This window comes from Emydura macquarii, unplaced genomic scaffold (assembly GCF_026122565.2).
Source record: "Emydura macquarii macquarii isolate MOO-44397 ecotype Brisbane River unplaced genomic scaffold, CSIRO-AGI_Emac_v2 contig_1045, whole genome shotgun sequence".
In the NCBI taxonomy this organism is placed as follows: Eukaryota; Metazoa; Chordata; order Testudines; family Chelidae; genus Emydura; species Emydura macquarii.
The window spans coordinates 2,422,599-2,441,962 of NW_027131182.1; the positions used below are offsets into that span (position 1 = coordinate 2,422,599).

Here is a 19,364-nt window from a genome sequence, read left to right on the forward strand (position 1 = left end):
TTCACTCAGCTGTGTCTCCACTTCCTATTGATCTATTGAAAAAGGTTAAAGTTCAAGCCTGCACTCTGATCACTCAGAGATTAATTAGTTCCCCTGGAGAAAGCTGGCAGGGATAATTAGTCAATCAAGCTGGCCAGCTGGATGGTCTAAGGCGCCAATTACCCCATTAGTTCATGGCTGTTAAAGAGGCAGGATGTGCCCAGGGAGAGGAGAAAGAGAGAGGGAGGGACCAGGGCTAGTTGAGCTCATTAACACGGAGGCCTCAAGGGAAGGGTCCTTCCTCAGGTCCTGGGGAAAGGACCAAAAGGGCTGTTGGCACTTTAAACAGACTGTTGCACAGGGATTTTGGTAGAAGTGGTGGAAGGAACTTAAAATAAAAATGCAGTGAAGGCACAACCACTGGAGTCCATGCTGTTTCTGCTGGGAAGAAGGCAGGAGAGAAGTCACACCCTGTGACATGTGGGGGCTTGTCTGGGATCTTGACTCCCCCAGCTACGGCGATTGAGAGACATAAATGGGAGGCACTGTGAGTATTTGGCACCCGGATGATGCAGCAGACTCTGCAGTGGTTGGTGGACCAGCAGAAGAAGCTGCGGCAGAGCATGCAATCTTTACAACAGTCACACCCTGGAGATATAATCCCTGTTAGACTGGTAAGCAGAGCAACAGAGGAGCTTGAGGGAATTTATCAGCAGCAGTTGCTTTAGAGATTAGTGAGTCCTGGTATGGGTAATGGTAACCACAGCCAGGGGGTCGGTCTGTGTAAAATGGGGCCTGCCACTGACTCCAGTGATTTTCTAGTGACATTTGAGAAGGTAGCAAGCAATGGGAGCTGGTTGGGATAGAGGAATCTGAGCCCTCCGGTTAACACCCTATTTAGCATGGGAAGCTCAAGCAGCCAACATGGCTTTGGGTGATGAACAGGCCAAGGATATGATGTCGTTAAGGCAGCCAGACTTGACTGAGTGGGACTGTCAACAGAGAAATATTGGCAGACGTTTTGGGCTGCTAGAAGGGCCAGAGATGTATGGACATATGCCCAAAAGTTCACTGATTGGGCTACCCGCTGGTTAAAGCTCAGAGTGTGGACTCCACAATCCTGGAGCAATTTCTACAAGGTCTCCCAAAGAACACTTGTATTTGGGTGAGCAGGCACCAACCCGCGACCCTGGAGGCAGTGGTCAAACTCATGGAAATGTTTAAGGAAGCAGATTTTCCCCCAACAAGGGGGCCCATCTGTCTAACAGGCCCGAGCTGGGAAAGAGGGTTGAAGAAGTGGTAGGGGTGAAGCCTAAAGAGAAGAAAAGAGAAGAAAACACAAAGCCCCTCTGGGGAGATGGGAAATCACTGTTACCAATGTGAGAGATAGGGACATATAGAAAGAGACTGCCCATATATGGATTGTGAGCTAGCACAATTTTGTGGATGGACTGGGACCTTGGGGGAACAGTGAAGAAAAATGCCAACCATCTCGGTGAAGTTGGGGAGGGGATAGGAGAAGGGCCTAGTGGACACTGCATCAGGGTGTTTGCTGGCTAGGAAAGATGTAGTAAAACCACACTGGATCCTGCCCAGGGACTGGCTGAGCTTAGAATGAATCCGTGGGGAGAGAAAGCACTATCAATGGCCGAGATTCCCCTGGATGTCCTGGAAAAGTTCACGTGGAAACAGGTTGGCATTGTGGATAGGTTGCCACTTCCAGTAGTGTTAGGGACGGACAAGAGTTTAAGAGGAAAGCACACAGTTGGGATATATGGCAGAAAAGGACTGAGGTGCAGACAAAGATAGAGACAGGGCTTGAAGTAGAAGAGCAGGACAACCCTAGACATTGTGATATAAGTCATGGGGGTGAAAAAGGGGAATGAACATCCCCCAGAAGAAAGCAAAAAGAAGAAGGAATTAGTCTAACAGACATTAGGAGAAAAGTGAAGCCAGAAAGCATCAGAGGGGGACATGCTGTCCACAGGTTTGCTACCAGGCCCTTGAGAGGAGGAGCCCCGAGATAAGTGGGTAGGATTAGGAGAGCAAGGGTCTAGAGAGGAACAACATGGGGAGGCGAGAGGACTGGCCCCACTCCAAACTAAGAGGGTGAGAGGAAGAAGGTTAAGTCCTCGAGTTGTCATTGGTGTGAAGACCAGTGTGCTGAAACTGAATTATGGGGGTGTTGTGTGGCGACCAATGGCTCCCTGGTGGCGGGGGGTAGACGTCCCTCTGAGGCAAGGGACTGGGGATCTCTGGAGAAGGACATGTGGTAAGAAGGTAAGCCCATGCTGTCCAGAAGGGCCATTGCGCTGGCAGCTGCTATAAGGGGAACTTGTCCTGACTCTTGTCCACATCAGTGTCTTTTTGAGTGGTGCCTGCTACGATGGGAAGCGTATGGCTTGGTGTCCGAGTCAGAAGATCCCGAGTCCAAGCATGGGGACCATGACAGTGCCAAACAGGATGGTGCCAGAGAGTGTTGCCATGGAGATGGTGATCGGTGCCTCATGATGGCCGGTTTGCCTCTGGACGACACCGCACTCTTCTGCAATGCCAGTAGTTTTACAACTGCAGCTCTCTCTGACCTGGTGGGGGACTGCAGTGCTGTCATGGCTATCCGGTTTCTATCCACTTCAAAGGTGTCTGGGGTGGATGGGAGATCCAACTCCTCCACTTGAATTTCCCTTGCCAGGAAGTCCACAGCACTGGACTCAACACACCTTTCTCTGGGCCCGGAGTCAATGGTGCCACCTCAGATGGAATGGGTGCCATGAGTCTTTGACCTACACACGCTCTGCTGATTTCCTTACTAGTTGACCTCATTGCGAGTGAGCATCCTCTATCAGTTTTCTTATACCTCTTGTAGGGCACTGGTGAGTGGGAGCAGTGCCGGGACAACTCCGGTGCCGGTGAGGAGCAGTGCCTGGGTCTCTGGGTGCCGAGGCGTTCCTCGGTACCAGTGGCTCTCTTATTGAGGAGGGTTCGACTGACCCACTGGTTGCAGGCAAAGGGCTGCCTCCATGAGGAAGAGCTTCAGTCTGACCCTCCTCTCCTTCTTGATCCTGGGTCTGAAGTCTCTACAAACCTTACACCTGTCCGTCTGGTGAGATTCACCTAGGCACTTCAAACAGGAGACGTGTGGGTCACCCTTAAACATTGGCTTCTGGTAAAACCCACATGGCTTAAACCCCTGAGATCGAGGCATATCTCGATTCCCCGGGGAAGGAGAAACTTAAAGGGGGGGACCACCAAACATAACTGTAACTACTAACTACCAACTACTGATCACTAACCTAATCTATCTATTTACAGATATCTACGTTGCAAGACATTAGGGGAATGATTGCCGAAGCAAGAGAGAAGAGTAGCTCCAACGACCATTATGTGCAGTAAGAAGGAACTAAAGAGGAAGCAGGTTGGCGGGGCCCTATATACAGCACCAGAGTGGCGCAATTCCTGAACTGATCCGACAGGTACTGCTAGAGGAAATTCCTTCCAACAACTGTGCACACGGTGCATGCATACCTACTTGGAATCAACATGAGCAACCACTCAAAGAACTGGTATTCCAGTTTATGAGATAGCCTGTCAGTATGCTGATGTTTGGTCAAAAGCCACACCATCTAGCCCATGGAAAAGAGGGGATTACCTAGTTGTTGGCAGTCCATGTTACTTGTAGCGTCTGTTGACATCATCTGGGTGGATTTTCAGGTCATCTTGGCTCCAATGGATCTGTTGCACCCAATCTAAGGCTACTGGGTTGTGTGAGGGTGTGGGTATTTCTGGATAACTGGAACCCGTAATTTGAAAAAAGTGGGGCTCTATCTTGTAGATGCACATTCCACATTTTTGTATGCGAACTCTGCATGGGATTGTAGTGAGGACTAGTCCAGGTGGTAGTTTATATAGCACCAGCTATTGTTGCCAAATTTGGTTTGTTCTCTCTGCCTGACTGTTTGACTAGAGGCGACAGCTGGAGGACAGAAAGGAACAAATGCCCAACATCCAGAGGACTTCATGCCAGAAGCAGGAGACAAATTGTGCACCAGGATCAGAGAAGACATGCTCCAGAAGGCCATGGAGGCAGAGTATTTGATCCACCAAGAGTCGGGCAGTTTTGTGAGAGGAGGGCAAGTCAGTGCAGGGATTGATTTGTGCCATCTTGGAGAGGTGGTCCATCATGGTCAAGATAGTCATGAACCTGTTGGACCCAAGTAATTCTATTCTGAAATCTAGAGTGATGACTGCCCATGGGTTAGATGGATTCTTGGGCGGTTGCAGGAGGCTGAGGGGTTTGTCTTGTGATGCCTTCAACACATTACAAGAGATAACACTGCACTGTGACTTGCATGTGTTGCCATCAAAAGAGACGAAAAATTAGGCATTGGGTCTTGTTCTGCCAAAATGTCTTGCCAGGAGGGAATAATGGCACACTTGCAGGGCCATAACTCTTGGAGATCCAGGAGGAACATACATGTGCCTTTTCACATAAGTTACCCCTTCTTGGACATAATGGGGTTCCCTGTTTATGGCTTCCTGGTCATCAGAAGGAATCCCCTGAGCTGAGGTTGCTCATATCAGGGAAAGCAGATCTTGGCAGAGGTCTGCACCCAAGAAGTTATGAGGCTTAAGAATGTTGGAGGTTTTGGGGTTCGAGCCTATCAAATCAACATAGTTTTCTCCCTTCCAGGACAGAGAGTTGACTTGGCTATTTTTGGTTCCTGGACAACACGAGATAGAATGTAGTAACATGAAAAATATAGGGCCCACCGGCACTGCTGCTGTTTGAGAGCTTTGGCCTTATGCAAATATTCTAAATTCTTATAGTCTTTGTATATTTGGATGGGGTACTGGGCCCTTCCAATAGTGGCACTATTCCTCAAAGCCAGTTTTGATTGGCAGGAGTTCTTTATCCAGGATCTCATAGCTTTGTTCCGCAGGTGTGAGTTTCCTGGAGTAAAAGGCATATGGGCGTAACAGTGGCTGGAGGCTGTGTTTCTGGAAAAGTACTGCCCCAATCACCATGTTAAAAGTTTGGCTTCAATGATGAAGGCTTGCTTGGTGTCTGGGTGAGCCAGCATGGGAGCGGATGTAAATGCAAGTTTCCATTACTCAAAGGCCTGTTGGGCCCCAGGACACCACAGGAATTTGGTATTTTTTGCAGAGTAGGGCAGTAAGGGGGACAATGCACTCCGAGAACCTCGCAATAAATCACCAATAGAAATCTGCAAATCCCAGGAAGTGCTGTAGTTCTCGGATGTTCTGTGGAGTTGCCCACTCAGGGGCCATCTTCACCTTACAAGGGTCCATCTCAATTCTTTCAGGGGATATGATGAGGCTTGACCAAAAACACTTTTCCAGCTTAGTGTAGAGGCCATGTTGGGGTAGCCTTCTATGGATGGAACAGACATGTGTTGCTTAGCGCTGTCTGAAAAAAACAAGCAAGTTGTCTTGGTATACCACCATGTATTGGGCCAGAATAGCTCAGAACATGTTGTTAATAAAATGTTGAAACGTGGCAGGGGTATTGGTTAAACCAAAAGGCATCATGAGGTATTAGAAGTGTTTATAGTGGATTCAAAAGGCCATCTTCCAATGGTCCCCAGCTCTAATATGTACTAGGTTATATGCCCCTGGGAGGTCCAATTTTGTGTATATTCTGGCAGCCCCCACATAGTCAATAGTTCAGGGATTAGCGGTAGGGGTACGAGTTCCTAATTATGAGGCAAACCCGCAGCCAAACAGCGCTGTTCACTCAGCTGCCCTTCCAACAGAGCTGACGTGAGTCACCACTCAGGCATGCAGCAACAGCTCAGCTGCACTAATTTACTCTTCCCACAGAGCCTGATATGACTCAGTCTTCAGGCATGTGGCAGCAGCCTATCCTGAAGTAAAGCCTGGGTCAAATGACCTGAGTTATTTCCTCAACCCTGCCAGAGGTGCAGCTCAGTCTGTGCAAGAGCACTATTTAGCCAGAGATCCTCCTACAGCCTCACAGTGTACCAGTCTCTAGACTCCAAGCCTTTTCCTGATCCAGTTCCTGTTCCTGATCCAGCCTTGCCCAGCCCAGTTCCAGTCTCTGTCCTTGCCATACTCTGACCTTGCTCCAGCCCTATTCCTGACCTGTTCCAGCCTTGCCTCTTTCTCCTGAACCCCTAGGGCTCTGACCTTGGCCTGTATCTGGACTCTGGCTATAGGACTGACTTTGCCATGTCTACAGACTCTGATCTTGGTTCTGACCCCAGCCTGTCCCTGGATCTCGATTCCAGCGCTACCCTCAGCCCAGTCCTGACCCTACATCCAGCTTCGACCTCCGCTCCAACCACTTTATCAGGAGGCTGTACCTGATAGTGGACTGGACCCCAGAGCCATGATGGAGCAGCTGGGTGTTGTGGCCCTGGAGGCAACATCCTTATTCCAGACCCTCCTGAATAAATTGTCCAGCTGCAGTTAGAGAACGCCTCCCTCTGAGCACAGGTCCAGACCCCTTCAGGACCCTTGGGCCCACCCATGGCACAAGCCCCAGATCATGGTCCAAAAATCCCCTTGCCAGAACTGTTTGATGGCCACCATCACAAGTTCTGAGGGTTTAGCAATCAGCGCTGCTTGCTGTACCTGATGAGGCCATCCTTGCACCCCGAAGACCAGACAAAGTTGGGGCTGCTTATCAGTTTACTGTCTAGAGAAGCCCTAGATTTGGCCTCATCCATCCTGGGCCACTTTGAGGAATTCATTCATTTCTTCTTGTTGGTATTCAATGATCCCAACCAAGCCCATACCTCCAAAGCAGCCCTACAGCTCATCACCCAGGGTTTGTGACCCGTCTCCACCTACACAGCCCACTTCTGGCACCTGGCCACTGATATGGCCTGGAATGAGGCAGCTCAAGTCTACCATTTTTGTCAAGGATTGAATGACGCTGCAAAGGACGAGCTGGCTTGGGTTGACCCCCTGCAGAATTGCTACCCTACCTCGAACTCTGCCTTAAAATAAAGAACTGGCTGCTCAAGTGTCACCTGGAGAGGAAACAAGCTGCCACCCATTCCCAGCCTAGTGTCCAGGGATCCTACATGCACCTTTGGCTAGTTCCAGCTCTGAGCCCATGCAGATTGACAGCACCAGGGGGGCATCTCACGGCCCAAGAGAAGGACTATTGGCACTGAAATAGTCTTACTTGTATCGCCTCAGGTGCCCCCACAACTCCAGACCTGCTATGGTGCCAGGAAACCACCCCATCCAGCACTGGTAGAGGGGTTGCAGCAGGATATGACCCAGAGAGCAAGCTCTCCAACTGGATCCCCTCAGCTGCCTATCTATGCCCTGACACAGGCAGAGACCTGCCAACCACATCTGCAGGTTGTCCTTCAGCTCAGGGTCCCTGCCATGTCCAAAGTAAGCTGTGCTTCACTTGCGTTAATTGATTCTGGGGCACCCAGCAACTTTATGGACCTGGCCTTTCCCTGGACCAACCACTTGCCCATCTGGAGGAGCTTGTTCCAGAGCATTGATGGTAGTATACTGACCTCTGGGCCAGTTGCTTACAAATCAGCCCCTCTCCAGGTTAGGATTGGGGACCACCAGGAAAATATGCAATTCGACCTAATCCTTTTGCTGCACTTTTAGGTTATACAACACCTCCCTTGGCTCTCCCTTCGCAAGCCGAATATTTTGTGGGTGGCATAGGAACTATGGTTTATAGTTTAACTCTCGGTTTTTGTGGCCACAATACCTAGGAAGATCCAGCAAGGAGCAGTTAGGGCCACGCCGGGAAAGGCATCCTCCTTGCTCAGTACTACCTCAGTGAAAAGTTCCAGAGGGGTAGCCGTGTTAGTCTGTATACAGCAAAAACAACGAGAGTTCTGTAGCACTTTAAAGACTAACAAATTTAATTTCTGCAGGCATAAGCTTTTGTGGGCTATAACCCACTTTGTCAGAGGTAAGGAACAGAAATCAGATTGGGGGTATATATATACATCTGAGGGTAAAGGAACAACAATGGGGAAGTTAGGTATAAGCAAAGTCCATTCAGTTAGAGTAGTTGAGGCCTATTCACAACCATTGATTAGGAGGTGAGAATGTGTGAACAGTGACAATTACTTCTTGTAATGAGAGAACCATTCCAAGCCCCAATTCAGACCCAGTTTGACTGTGCCAAGTTTGCAGAGGAGTTCCAATTCTGCAGTTTCTCTTTGAAGTCTGTTTTTGAAGTTTGTTGACTTCAAAGAGAAACTGCAGAATTTCCACAAGACAGCTTTAGCAGAGAGAGCATGATGGGGGTCACCAAAGATGGTTGATACTGCCCACCAGAAAGTGTCCCAGCTAGACAGCACCAGACTGCTAAGGCCTAGTCCAACACCTCCCCAGTCAGCAGGTTCAGCACGTGGCCTATCGCACAGGTAAGTTTGAGGGCGAATTTTGAATGATCCCCACTGAAGTGCTCCAGGAGAGGGATGAAGGTCCTGAGTTATGGGGTGATGTAGCAGATTGGTCCCAGAGCACATTGTTCTGTGCACAGAACTAATGGACTTCTCAACAATCAGCATAGTTCAATCTGCACCTGCACAGCTTCTTTGTCCATCTGAAGATGGATCACCAGCTCATGGAGTAGCAGCTCTCCTCAGGGTAAGGGGTCCATTCTTGGCTGGGCCTACTTGAAGGGGCTGGTAGTCTGAGAAAATTGCTGTGGACTTGGACATAGGCTGTCAGACCCAGAGGGCAGAACAGTGGTGTTCAGGCTGTAGTCGATAGGGCTAGCTTGCTTTTATTATATTCACCATCTTGCCTTCATTGTAGTCTGCCTTTATTATATTCAGCAGTAAAGCCAGGAACCTACAGATATGTATTCTGTAAGACATTAGCTTCATCAGTTAGCATAGTTAGCATAAGGCTTGAGGCCTATGGACTCTGGCACAGATAAACGGCCCAATGGAAAACCTCAAGTACTGGGGAGCTGAAAATAGTGTTTAAGGGCAATATCTGACCTCATGGAACATGAATCCAACCACAAGGGTGTCATGGCAATGAACTGACGTACATAACAGATACATGGGTTATACCCGCATATAACTAACCACAAGAGGGCCATGGCAACGAATTGATGTATATGATAATAAGTAGAGATCACAGATATACTAAGCTATAAGAGAAGGACACTCCAACATTTGAAAGGTGAGGAAATACAAATAAGGAAAAGGGGAAAAACCCCAACTGAATATGTATCAAATATAGTAGTGTCAGCATATCATATTATAAAAGTTACACCCCAGCCTACAGGCAGGAAGAAAAAGAGATGTAGCCCTTGAGAGGTGCCAGAATGGTGGCCACCAGTGATGAGGGGGAAGGTGATGATGATGAGAAAGATGATGGCTAACATTTCAGGTTGTTCTGCAAGGGATGGCGTTAGTATATGGATGTGCAGATGTACATTCTGTCGTATCTCTATACACCTAACTGAGTTGGGGTGTTTGTGACTGTGCTAAATGTATTAATAAACTATTGATAAATATAAAAGAGTTCCTATAGTGTGAGTGTTGCAGCTGTGCACATCGGGGTTCCCAACCATATAATAATTTGAATAATACTGGGCCTGGTTTTGGGACAAGAACTTGTCAATCCTCAAAGTGATAACTGGGAAATTCTTAAGTAACCCATATCATTAATACATAATCTATAGATCAGGCTACAAAGCCAAGTGGTCAGCACAGGAGTCAGGGGTCAAAGATGGATAGAGTCGGGAGTCAAGTCAAGCATTAGAGTTGGCGTCAGGGTCAGGAATCAAGCCAAGGGTTAGAGTCAGAGTCAGTAGCCAAGTTTGGGATGTAGAAACAAGGATCTGGAACGAGGCAGGAGGGCAGAAACCAAAAGCAAGGCAGGGCTCAGGAGTCAGGCAAGTCCAATGTCGCAGCCTGCCAGGGATCACCTAATTGTTCAGACAACTTCCTGTGCCTCCTTCTAGCTTAAGTTTGAGTTTGAGCCAATCGGAGAAGGCAAACGGCACCTGCAATTGGGAGCTTCGTGGGCAGTGCTATGGTGAGTTAGGGTCCATCAACCCAACACTCATGGCTGGTTCCAGCCCACTGCTGGGTGGCGGCTGTGGTCTGAGTGCTATCAGGGAATCCACGGACCCAGATTCAAGACTTGCGATCCCTCACAACGACTGTAGTTATGCTAATATTTATACTCATGTTAGCTCTCATCGAGTAGGTGTACACACACTTGGAATCACACCCCTAGCTCACAGTGTAGACATGCCCATACAATGTCAAAGGCCGATAAAAGACTGAGTAGTATCCTTGTTGCTCTTTCACCTCTGTCCATTGCCCTGGGGAGGTCATCCATCAGAGCAACCAGTGCTGTTTCTGTACCTTGTGCCACCTTGGAGCCAGACAGAGAGGGAGCAATGATATTAGAGAAGGCCAAGTACTGCCGGCATTGGTTCATTATCACATTTTGCAATAGCATTATGCAGGATTGAGAAGTTTGAAACCAAAGGGTAGTTAGTGAGGGTACATTGGACTGTTGCTGGGTTTCAAGGCACCAGCTGGTGTCCTCTCTAATGGACATTAAACAATTTCTTCTCAACAATAGCCAAAGGCATTCCCCATTGACTTTGACCAGCCAGCTGGGGCATGACACCAGGAATCAGGTGATTGTGGACTTCCTTGAATGCTTCTTAAAACTCCTTCTCATAGGACTGGGCCCAATTCTCACAGGGATTAGAAATCGGAGATTTCCAAAACAGCAAACTCAGTGTCTTGGAAAGCGTGAAATTTGTGCACACACTGATTTCTAAATGGAGCATTTTTCTAACATCCCTTGCAGAGTTGATGGTTTGCATGGAAAACTGTGAAAAAAACATTACACTTAGCAAACATACGTATATATAAGTGTCATTTTCTATAATTCTCTCCCCTTGTTCTTTATTAGTCAGAAGAGTTGCACGAAAACTACAGATGGGCCAGGTTTGTAAAGGTCAAACCTGAATTCAAATTATTCCAAAGTTCAGGGGGATGTCAAGAAAAGTTCAGATCTTTGGATGAGGTTCTGGCCTACCCCTTGGGTCCCACAGACAGATGAGCTAGGATTTCAGGGGATGAAGAAGGCAAACAATAAGAAATAATAAGCATGTGTCATCTTTGTACCTAATTATGCCTGAGGGCCAGAGCCAACCTAGACTATTTACTGCTCGGCCCTGCCTGTAGGTCAGAGTTTATAGACTGTTTCTTTTCTCTGCCCTGCCTATGGGCCAGAGCTCCATAGACTGCCTTCCGAGTGGCTAATTCCCCTGTCACGTGGTCGAATGCACAGTAACGTAGTGCGGTGGAATGGCCTCCCACTGACCCCGAGGGGAAGAGACCACCACTAATCCACTACAATAGCGCTTTAATCATCTCCATTATCCACTTAGCAGTAGGGTCCTATGTAAATCCAGTCTGAGAATCAGTCCTTTTACAGTCAATATAATATATGTCAGTATCTTCCCCATTCACACGTTTGTTTCTTTGGTAGACGTCACACACCTCCGTCCCCATCCCATAATGTTGTTCACTTAGCGCTAGATGCACAAAGAGGACTCAGGTGTTGCGATGCTGAGCCAAACTTTAGGTGCCCTGCTGCCTAATGGCATACATAGCCCTGAGTTAGGCCCACAGGCTCCCTACACAATGTAAAGGGCTTTAAGGCACTTGGGGTCGTTGGGCAGCAAGTGAGTGGGGGGAACTGAGGAACTAAAGCACAGTTAGATATCAAAATCCATTTGTGGATCTATGCCTTAATGTAAAGAGCTTTCTGTCTGGCTCAGGAACAAAATGGTACCTGGGTCACACCTGCAAGGCTTTCCAGATAGAAATGGAGCATTAAACATCCTGGGATAGTTTCTGTCCTGTGCCTCACAGGAGGTGCAGCAGAGAAGCAGCAGCCCAGCGGTAGTGAGGCTGGTTGAGGTCTGGGGAACGACTGTGGGATAGTGAGAACTGGCACACCTTCCTGGCATAAACTAGGCAGCCTCAAGGGCTGCTCAAATTTATAAGAGACTCCCCAGTACAGCCTGTAGCTGTGCCACATCCTGGAGCATCCCACAATCTCTGTAGTGCTCAGCACTAGGAAGATTTCTTCTGACACTCCTGACAAGCCCCATATAAGGGGGCAGCATAGGTATGATTATGGCTTCCCTAAGCTAGTCCTGCTCCATGGAAAATTCTCCCCTGGCCACTGCAGCTCAGGTATGCTCCCTATAGACCAACAGAGTGGCATAAACATTTACACAATGTACAATCATTCCAAAGTTTCCAAAACACATTACAATCTACACATATAGGAGTCATTTTACAACACTAAAATGCAACCAGCTCTGGGGTGGGAGGACATTAGCCAGCATGCACTGCGTAACAGTGGTGGAAGATAACTGGGGAAAAGTTTACTCTTAGGAAAACCACCATGAGATCTTTATTGTAGATACTGAGAGCAGACAGGACCTCAGTTTTTAAAGTCAGATAACTGGGCCATCAGTCTGATGTAATGGTACCCTGATCAATCTGTTGTTAACCGCAGTCTTGAAATATTTTGCTCTAAAGTGACCCCTGATATCTTTATTCTAGTCAACAAGTGCACTGAGAATGGGCAGGGGAGGAGGTTAAGCATTTTTGTTGCTGTTAAACTGCAGAGTTTTAGAATCAACATTTGAAGAATAAACCACTATGAATGTTTGCCCCAGGTCCCCAAGCTCTTGCTACTTCATTAGCTTGCATTGTTCTCCAGGGAGTCATTTTTTCACTCTTAATCATACTTGATATTTTGAGGCTTCACTGTGGGAAGCAGAAGCAGCTGCCAGTGGAAGCATTCCACAAAGTCCACTGATTCAATGCCTACCTTCCCATTTGGCAAAAGTCTCCGAATCTCCACTCGATCTAAATGCCACCCAGAATGAAGCCCTCCACCTTTGTGTCCAATACGAATCTTCTCAATAGTGTCTCCGACATCCTCCAGCTACAGAAACAAAGAAAAGATTATGAAGTGAGTAAGAGGTGGCAGGCTCAATTCCTTCACAGCTAAAGCCAACTTCCACTGATTCTTTATCCAATTTCGTATTTTCAGTCTATATTAAGTTCCCGAAGAGGCAAATATTAGCCTCACTGTAGTATTCATATGCATGTGGAATGAGGGGCTCCACATTACCTTTATTCTGAAATAAGTGTATCCACAGATTTGCACTGAACTAATTAAATTTTGGGACTAGATTCCATCCAATACGTGCAAGCCTGAGTGTGGCGCATTTCCTCCAGCTCTTCTGATGAAATGGAAATTGAGCTAATCCTCAGAAGCTGTAAGTTTACCGTGGCTTTATATATATATATTTACGGTTGTGTGTTAGATTATCAATTCACAGTTATCGAGGGCCCAGAAATCTGCATTTTCTTTCTTGCTCTGCCACAGACCCATTTGCCACTTGGAGCAAGTCACAGAGACCAATATTTTAAATGGCCACTCATTTTCTGGGCACCCCTTTAGCCACTTTTATTCTGAAAATAAGGCTGTAAACAGAGTTGCACCAAAATAATGGAGTTGGTTTGGATTCACACCTTTTGTTATTTTGGTGCAAGCCTGAGTGTAGATCAGCTCTTAAAAAGGGCTGACTGAATGCCTTCTTTTCACACGGGAGGGGCATTTAACTAATGTTCTCCTGACAGATTTGTGTACCAAATCTTTTTTGATCCTGTGAATGTTAAGAGTTTGCAGGTATCTATTTAGGCCCTGGGGAGTTCCCCTACTCCTTGCTCCCAACCTGACAAGACTGTCATGTTACTGAAGCACGGTTAGTCTAATTTCAGGTGAGATTGAGAACTAGAATAGACTGGCTGCTGCAGTTCAAGATTCAGTGCTCCAACAGAACTGGTTACAGAAGCTGCATGAGCTCTGCATTCACTATAGCTGATTTGACTATAGTAAGTGTTATCAATCTCTTACTAGCATAAAAATTAAAATGATCTGAATTCATCCAAAAACATGAAAATAGGTGAAATGATGTTATTCTTCCTCTGCTCAGCCTGAATAATCATCCTTCAATGCGGCATTCAATCTATACATAGCGGTGAACTGGCATGTGACTGTAAAGACGGGTATTAAAAAAACAGAGATGTTTATTGCACTGCTTTAGGCATCTCCCGCAAATCACTACTTGGAACCAGAGCTGATAGCATTTTTTCTTTTGATGCTTTTATTGCCTCTTCTGCAGAATAGCACTGGCTGTAAAACCACTAAAACAAAAAGGCAATTCTCAGCACTGTATTTTCTGAAATCCCAGAATTGTTTTCAAGGTCTATTGAGCCTCAAATTATGGCTCCTCACAAGTAGGTGAAAGACAAATATATTGTGCTGCTTTTTTTAAGTAAAGAAAGAATAAAATTTTGGGGACCAGTTAATATGTCTTTCTAAATCCACAGAACAAACTGCATTTTCATGTTTGTCATCTAAAATGCACTGATGTCTCGGATTCTTCCAAAGGGAAAATAAATCCCAAGGATTACAACAATAAAATAATATGCAGTTCAAGATTTATACATGTGGATTACTGGCAAACTTCATGATGAACAACTCTGGGGAAACTCCATGGAGGTAATTTCTGTTCTTTATAAGCTGTAAATAGGATGATTTATTGTGATTTGTGTCCTAGGACAACAATTTGAGCTGAAAATATTTTAACTTGTTTAAAAATGTTCATCCTAAAGTTTGGTCTTGATTATAAAAAAACCACGACCACAACAAAAATAAAGAAACATAGAAAGGTTTTAAGTCCTTCTGGGAACTCAGTCTCTGTCATACCCAGTGGATGAAAATATTAAACAGAAATAACATAGAGGGCCAGAATTTAAAAAAACCTCTTTAACATGCAGTATTTGCCAATTCATAACCTTGTGCATGCATTGGCATCAGCGAGAGTTTGCTATGAGCAGCAAGTACTGTTGAATCCAGCATTGCATGTGCAAATGGGCAGTTAGCCATACAACTGGTCAATGTATGTGCACAAATGTATCTTTTGCATGCACTAATGTATGTGTTTGGAAATATACCAGGAACACTTTAAGGAGCCTCTTTGAAAACTCGGTCCAATGTATTCAGAAATCATAGTTCCTATAGCAAGGTAACAGTTCCTCTATCCAAGGAGATAAGGAAAGAGAATATGATAATAATGAGCCCAAGATGCATCAAATGAGTTGACACCACATCTCAGATATATTTCTACACAAGCATTAGGCATTATGGACCAACTTTTCAAAAGTGTCTTTTGAAAGTGCACTCTCAAAATGGTGCATATAGATCCCCCATTTGTGCATGCAATTTCAGACATTACCTTTGAGAATTTGGTTCTTAGAAGGTGTTTCCTTTTAAAACTATGGGAGGGACAGGCAGAGTGAGAGCAAGAAAGAATGTGTGTAAGTGTGCCAGAAAGAAAGGAAGAGAAATTATAATTGACTAAAGGTTCTAGATGAGGCCATTAGCAACGACAGGGGTTACTCCTTATCTATCTTATGTACTTATATAGCTCCCATTACAGCATCTGTGCACCCTACAATGAGAGAGGGCTAGTATCCTCATTTTATAGGGGGGACCTGAGGTGCAAAGAGACTTAGTGACTTCCCTGGGGATCATACAGGAAGCCTGTAACAGCACAGGGGCCTGAACCCAGGACTCTCACGTCTAGGCTAATGCCCTAACCACTAGACAATCCTTCCTCCCTTATTACAGTACCTGCACAAGTCTCCTGTGGAAAGAGAGGCAAAGAGTAGAGTTGAGTTTTTGATTCAGCGACAGTTCCAAAAAACTAAAAACAAATTGCTGTTTGGGAGGAACCACATCTGAAATGTTTAGACTTTTTGCTGAATGGAGGAAGTCTTTTCCAGAACAGGGATTTGAACCCAGAGCAGAGACTCAAGCCTGGGTCTCCACAGGAGTGCCTTAACCACGAGGATGAAGGTTACAAGGGCCAAGCAGCCCCACCAGCTCTTCCTCCTCTGGCCATTTTGTGAATGGCCAAAACTATTCCTGTCAAATTCACAAGTAGTTTCAGGTCGACCAAAAATGCATCTTTCGTCAAGAACTAGTCATCCAAAACATTTCACCCGGCTGTAGTGAAGAGTCCCTTTCCAATTTTTTTCCACAGCCCAGCTACTTTATATCCCTAAACCCCGCACCTAACCATTGCTCCTGCAAAAGACGAAATATTTTTTATTTTACCTCCACAATAAACTGATCCACTGAGTTTCTCTCAAAGCACATTCTTTGCTCTCTCTTGTTCTGGCATAGGGATTTCTGTTGACTGCAGACCCCATTACTTCCATAGAGAACAATGAAAACATCCGCATCAGTGCCAGCTCCAAAAATGTCACTGGTGTAAACTGTGATCTCGTAAGGGACAACTAAGTTAAGCAGAGGAGAAAAAAAACAAACCCAAAATCAAACAAACTGTGAGCACAAGGGAAGGCTTCCAACTGGGAAAGTCTACAATTCATTTTAGAATTTAACAAACTCAAACCTAGATTAGAAATGTCAACATTTACAAAGAATCATTAGGAATTATACACACAGAAGTCATGCACAATTAATTGTTACATTACATTGCAACCCATAAGGCTGGATTCTGATCTCAGTTACACCAGCGTAAATCTGGAGAACTCCATTTAAATCAGTGAAGCCAAAGGAGTTACTCTGGATTCAGACTGATTTACTGAGGTTGGAAATCTGACCCATTGGATTTAATCGTAGGAGTCAAAGGACCCCTGAATATTTATACTGCAAAGTCATTGAAACATGGATCTCCCACAATACGTTGAGTCTTGAAAAGACTCTGAAGATTTTTGAATAACTAAGCAAACTGGCAAAATTGAACTAGCTAGAACTGGTATGAGAAATTCTGTACAGACCTCATTAAAACTCCCGGAATATTTTAAGAATTGACAGGATGAGGAAACATCAACCATAGAGGGGAAAAAATTGAACCTTTCTGTCTCTCATTTAAAGAACTGGTCTCCATTTCACTCTTTCATCTAGTGTTCTCTTGAAGCCAGATTCTCCAATGCCCCACACCTTGTCCAGTCACCTATACTAGTGCAATAAGGGCATAACATGCTACCAATTCAGAGTTGAAACTACACAAGGTGCAGGGAAACAGTGAACTGGGCTCTTTTATCCTTCCTTGTTCCTACTTTAGTCTCCCTAGAATTTATTGTTACCTTTAATTCCACAGTTCCTACAATTCTTTTGTATTCCTTTTCAGACTCTTACTGCTGTAAGAAATAGATTAGTACAGGAGATAGGGGACTGGCCTGAGTGCCAGGAGACCAGGATTATATTCCTGGCTTTGCCACTGACCTATTATATAACCTTGAGCAAGTCACTTCCCCTCTTTGTGCCTCAGTTTCCCAATGTGGAGAACATCTACTCTCTTTTGTTCAGCATTTTGAGTGTATGTACATAAGTGCCATATAAGAGCTCAATATTATCACATTTCAAATGATCAAAGGCCTCTTTACAGCTCTTAAACCCCAAACAGAGATAATCTCTTTGCTGACTCACTCTTCATGATGATACTGGTATCCATTAGAGTTGTGCAGAATTTGGCCCATATAGATACAGTGGGCTTCCATTTCTTCTATTCCCCTTCTCTGTCATTTTGGTTAACTTTCTGTTCTCTTTGGTTTACCTGTCCATGTCACTTCAACCATTCTCTTCCTTTCTCGATACATCTTTCTGAGCTCCTCATAATCCTGTGCTCTTCCACACTCTACCCATTTTAATATTCTTTGTTATTCACTATACCACAGTTCTAGGAGGTTGGACTCAGCATCCCAGATGGCACATTTCTGGCACCACTTCTATTATTGCTGGAGTAACTGTGATTATGCATATCAGAGCATAATCATTCATTAACTATCCAGGCTTTCTAAACACAGCTCTCAGGAGAACTGAGATGAAGTTGATTTTAGAGACAATCAGCCTGAAGGTACATAATGTTCTTTTTGCCAGAACCAATGAAACCTATTCACCTGTGCTGCAGATAAACTGAAAGAGTTTCCTGCAATATGTAAAAAGAAAGAAAGGATCCTGGAGACCAATATCGCCTGCTATGTGTTCTGAATTAAAAATGATCTTCCCTGCTCAAGTCTGCTGTGCTTGTTCTTTTTATTTGAATATTGACATCAGCTCAGAAATGAATCAGCAACACTACACTGAAACATGATCACTAGCAGCACTGCTCTCAGCTGTCAGAATCCCCTTATGTTAGTATGGCAGTTTTCAAGTTGTACCCCACAGGCACCGTTTTAATTGGCACAACATGTTTTCATCCTCCATGCTCAGGCATGAGCTATCACGAGACATGTCAGACCATTTTACTTACTGGTGGCAATCGGAAATCACCAGGTCAATGGTTGGGAAATTAGAAAATTGTGAAGAGTGCAATGTGTGTGTTTAAGCAGGGGCCTGAATAGCCTTGGTTCTAGCATCTTGCAAACTTTCTGCTCCGTAGCCCTGATGGCTGGTTCCAGACACTGCAAAAGGGCTGCTGACACAAATTAGCTTTGTGCATGAAGACGTGGCAATCCAGAACCTCTTACATCATGTAATACACATCATAAACTTCCTACTCAAGTTATGCATCAAAAATTCAACACCACCCGTGATACATCTCAGGAAAAACACAGGAGATGCAAAAGCAAAGTATGATGGGCGACAATCACTCCAGTGAAGAAGGCCAGCGCAAGGGCTATGCCCCGCTTAAGTCCCATAGGGCTGAAGTGTGACATTGTCAGTACCTAAGGCTGAAGTGTGATCTAAGCGGTGCAGAGGCCTTGCGATGGGGTGATTTTTTCTCCATGTGTCTGTATATTTATTATTCCAAACTCAGGGCCAGTTGTGTCTGACAGCAAACTGAGAGCACACGGAATGGTGGTGGGGAAGGGTACAAGGAGCATCCCTTCGTCCACCCTTAATGTTTTATATGGAAAGAAAATGAAAATGTGCTTGAGAGACAGGGGATGCCATTGGTCAGAGCAGCGGTGGTACAGACATGAGAGGGGGAGACACGGTCAGAGCATCAGCAGAGAAAGATGATTTTAGTTGCTGACTGTTGGATGGTTTGAAGAGGGGACGGTGAGGGTCAGGGTGGCTGGCAGGTGAAAAAGAATGATGGCATGAACCAGGGTTTGGGCAGTGGAAAGAAGGAAGAATCTATAAACCTATGGTAGCTCTATGATCCCCATTATTGTAGAATCCGAGTGCCTCACAGTCTTTAAGGTTAGTTACCCTGATAAATGCCCTGTGAAGAAGGGAAGTCCTATTATCCACATTTTAAAGAGGAAAAACTGGGGAACACAGACAGGCTAAGTGACTTG

At 45.5% G+C, this 19,364-nt stretch overlaps 1 protein-coding gene across 1 annotated transcript in view; it reads right to left on the reverse strand.

Moving 5' to 3' along the window:
- LOXHD1 (lipoxygenase homology PLAT domains 1) overlaps positions 1-19,364 on the reverse strand; it is a 264,458-nt gene that overhangs the window by 76,296 nt on the left and 168,798 nt on the right. The window contains exons 31-32 of the mRNA XM_067545371.1: positions 16,210-16,391; positions 12,847-12,963 (exon numbers count right to left, since the gene is read on the reverse strand). Coding sequence (XP_067401472.1) covers positions 12,847-12,963; positions 16,210-16,391 — 299 coding nt within the window. The remainder of the gene's footprint in view (positions 1-12,846; positions 12,964-16,209; positions 16,392-19,364) is intronic.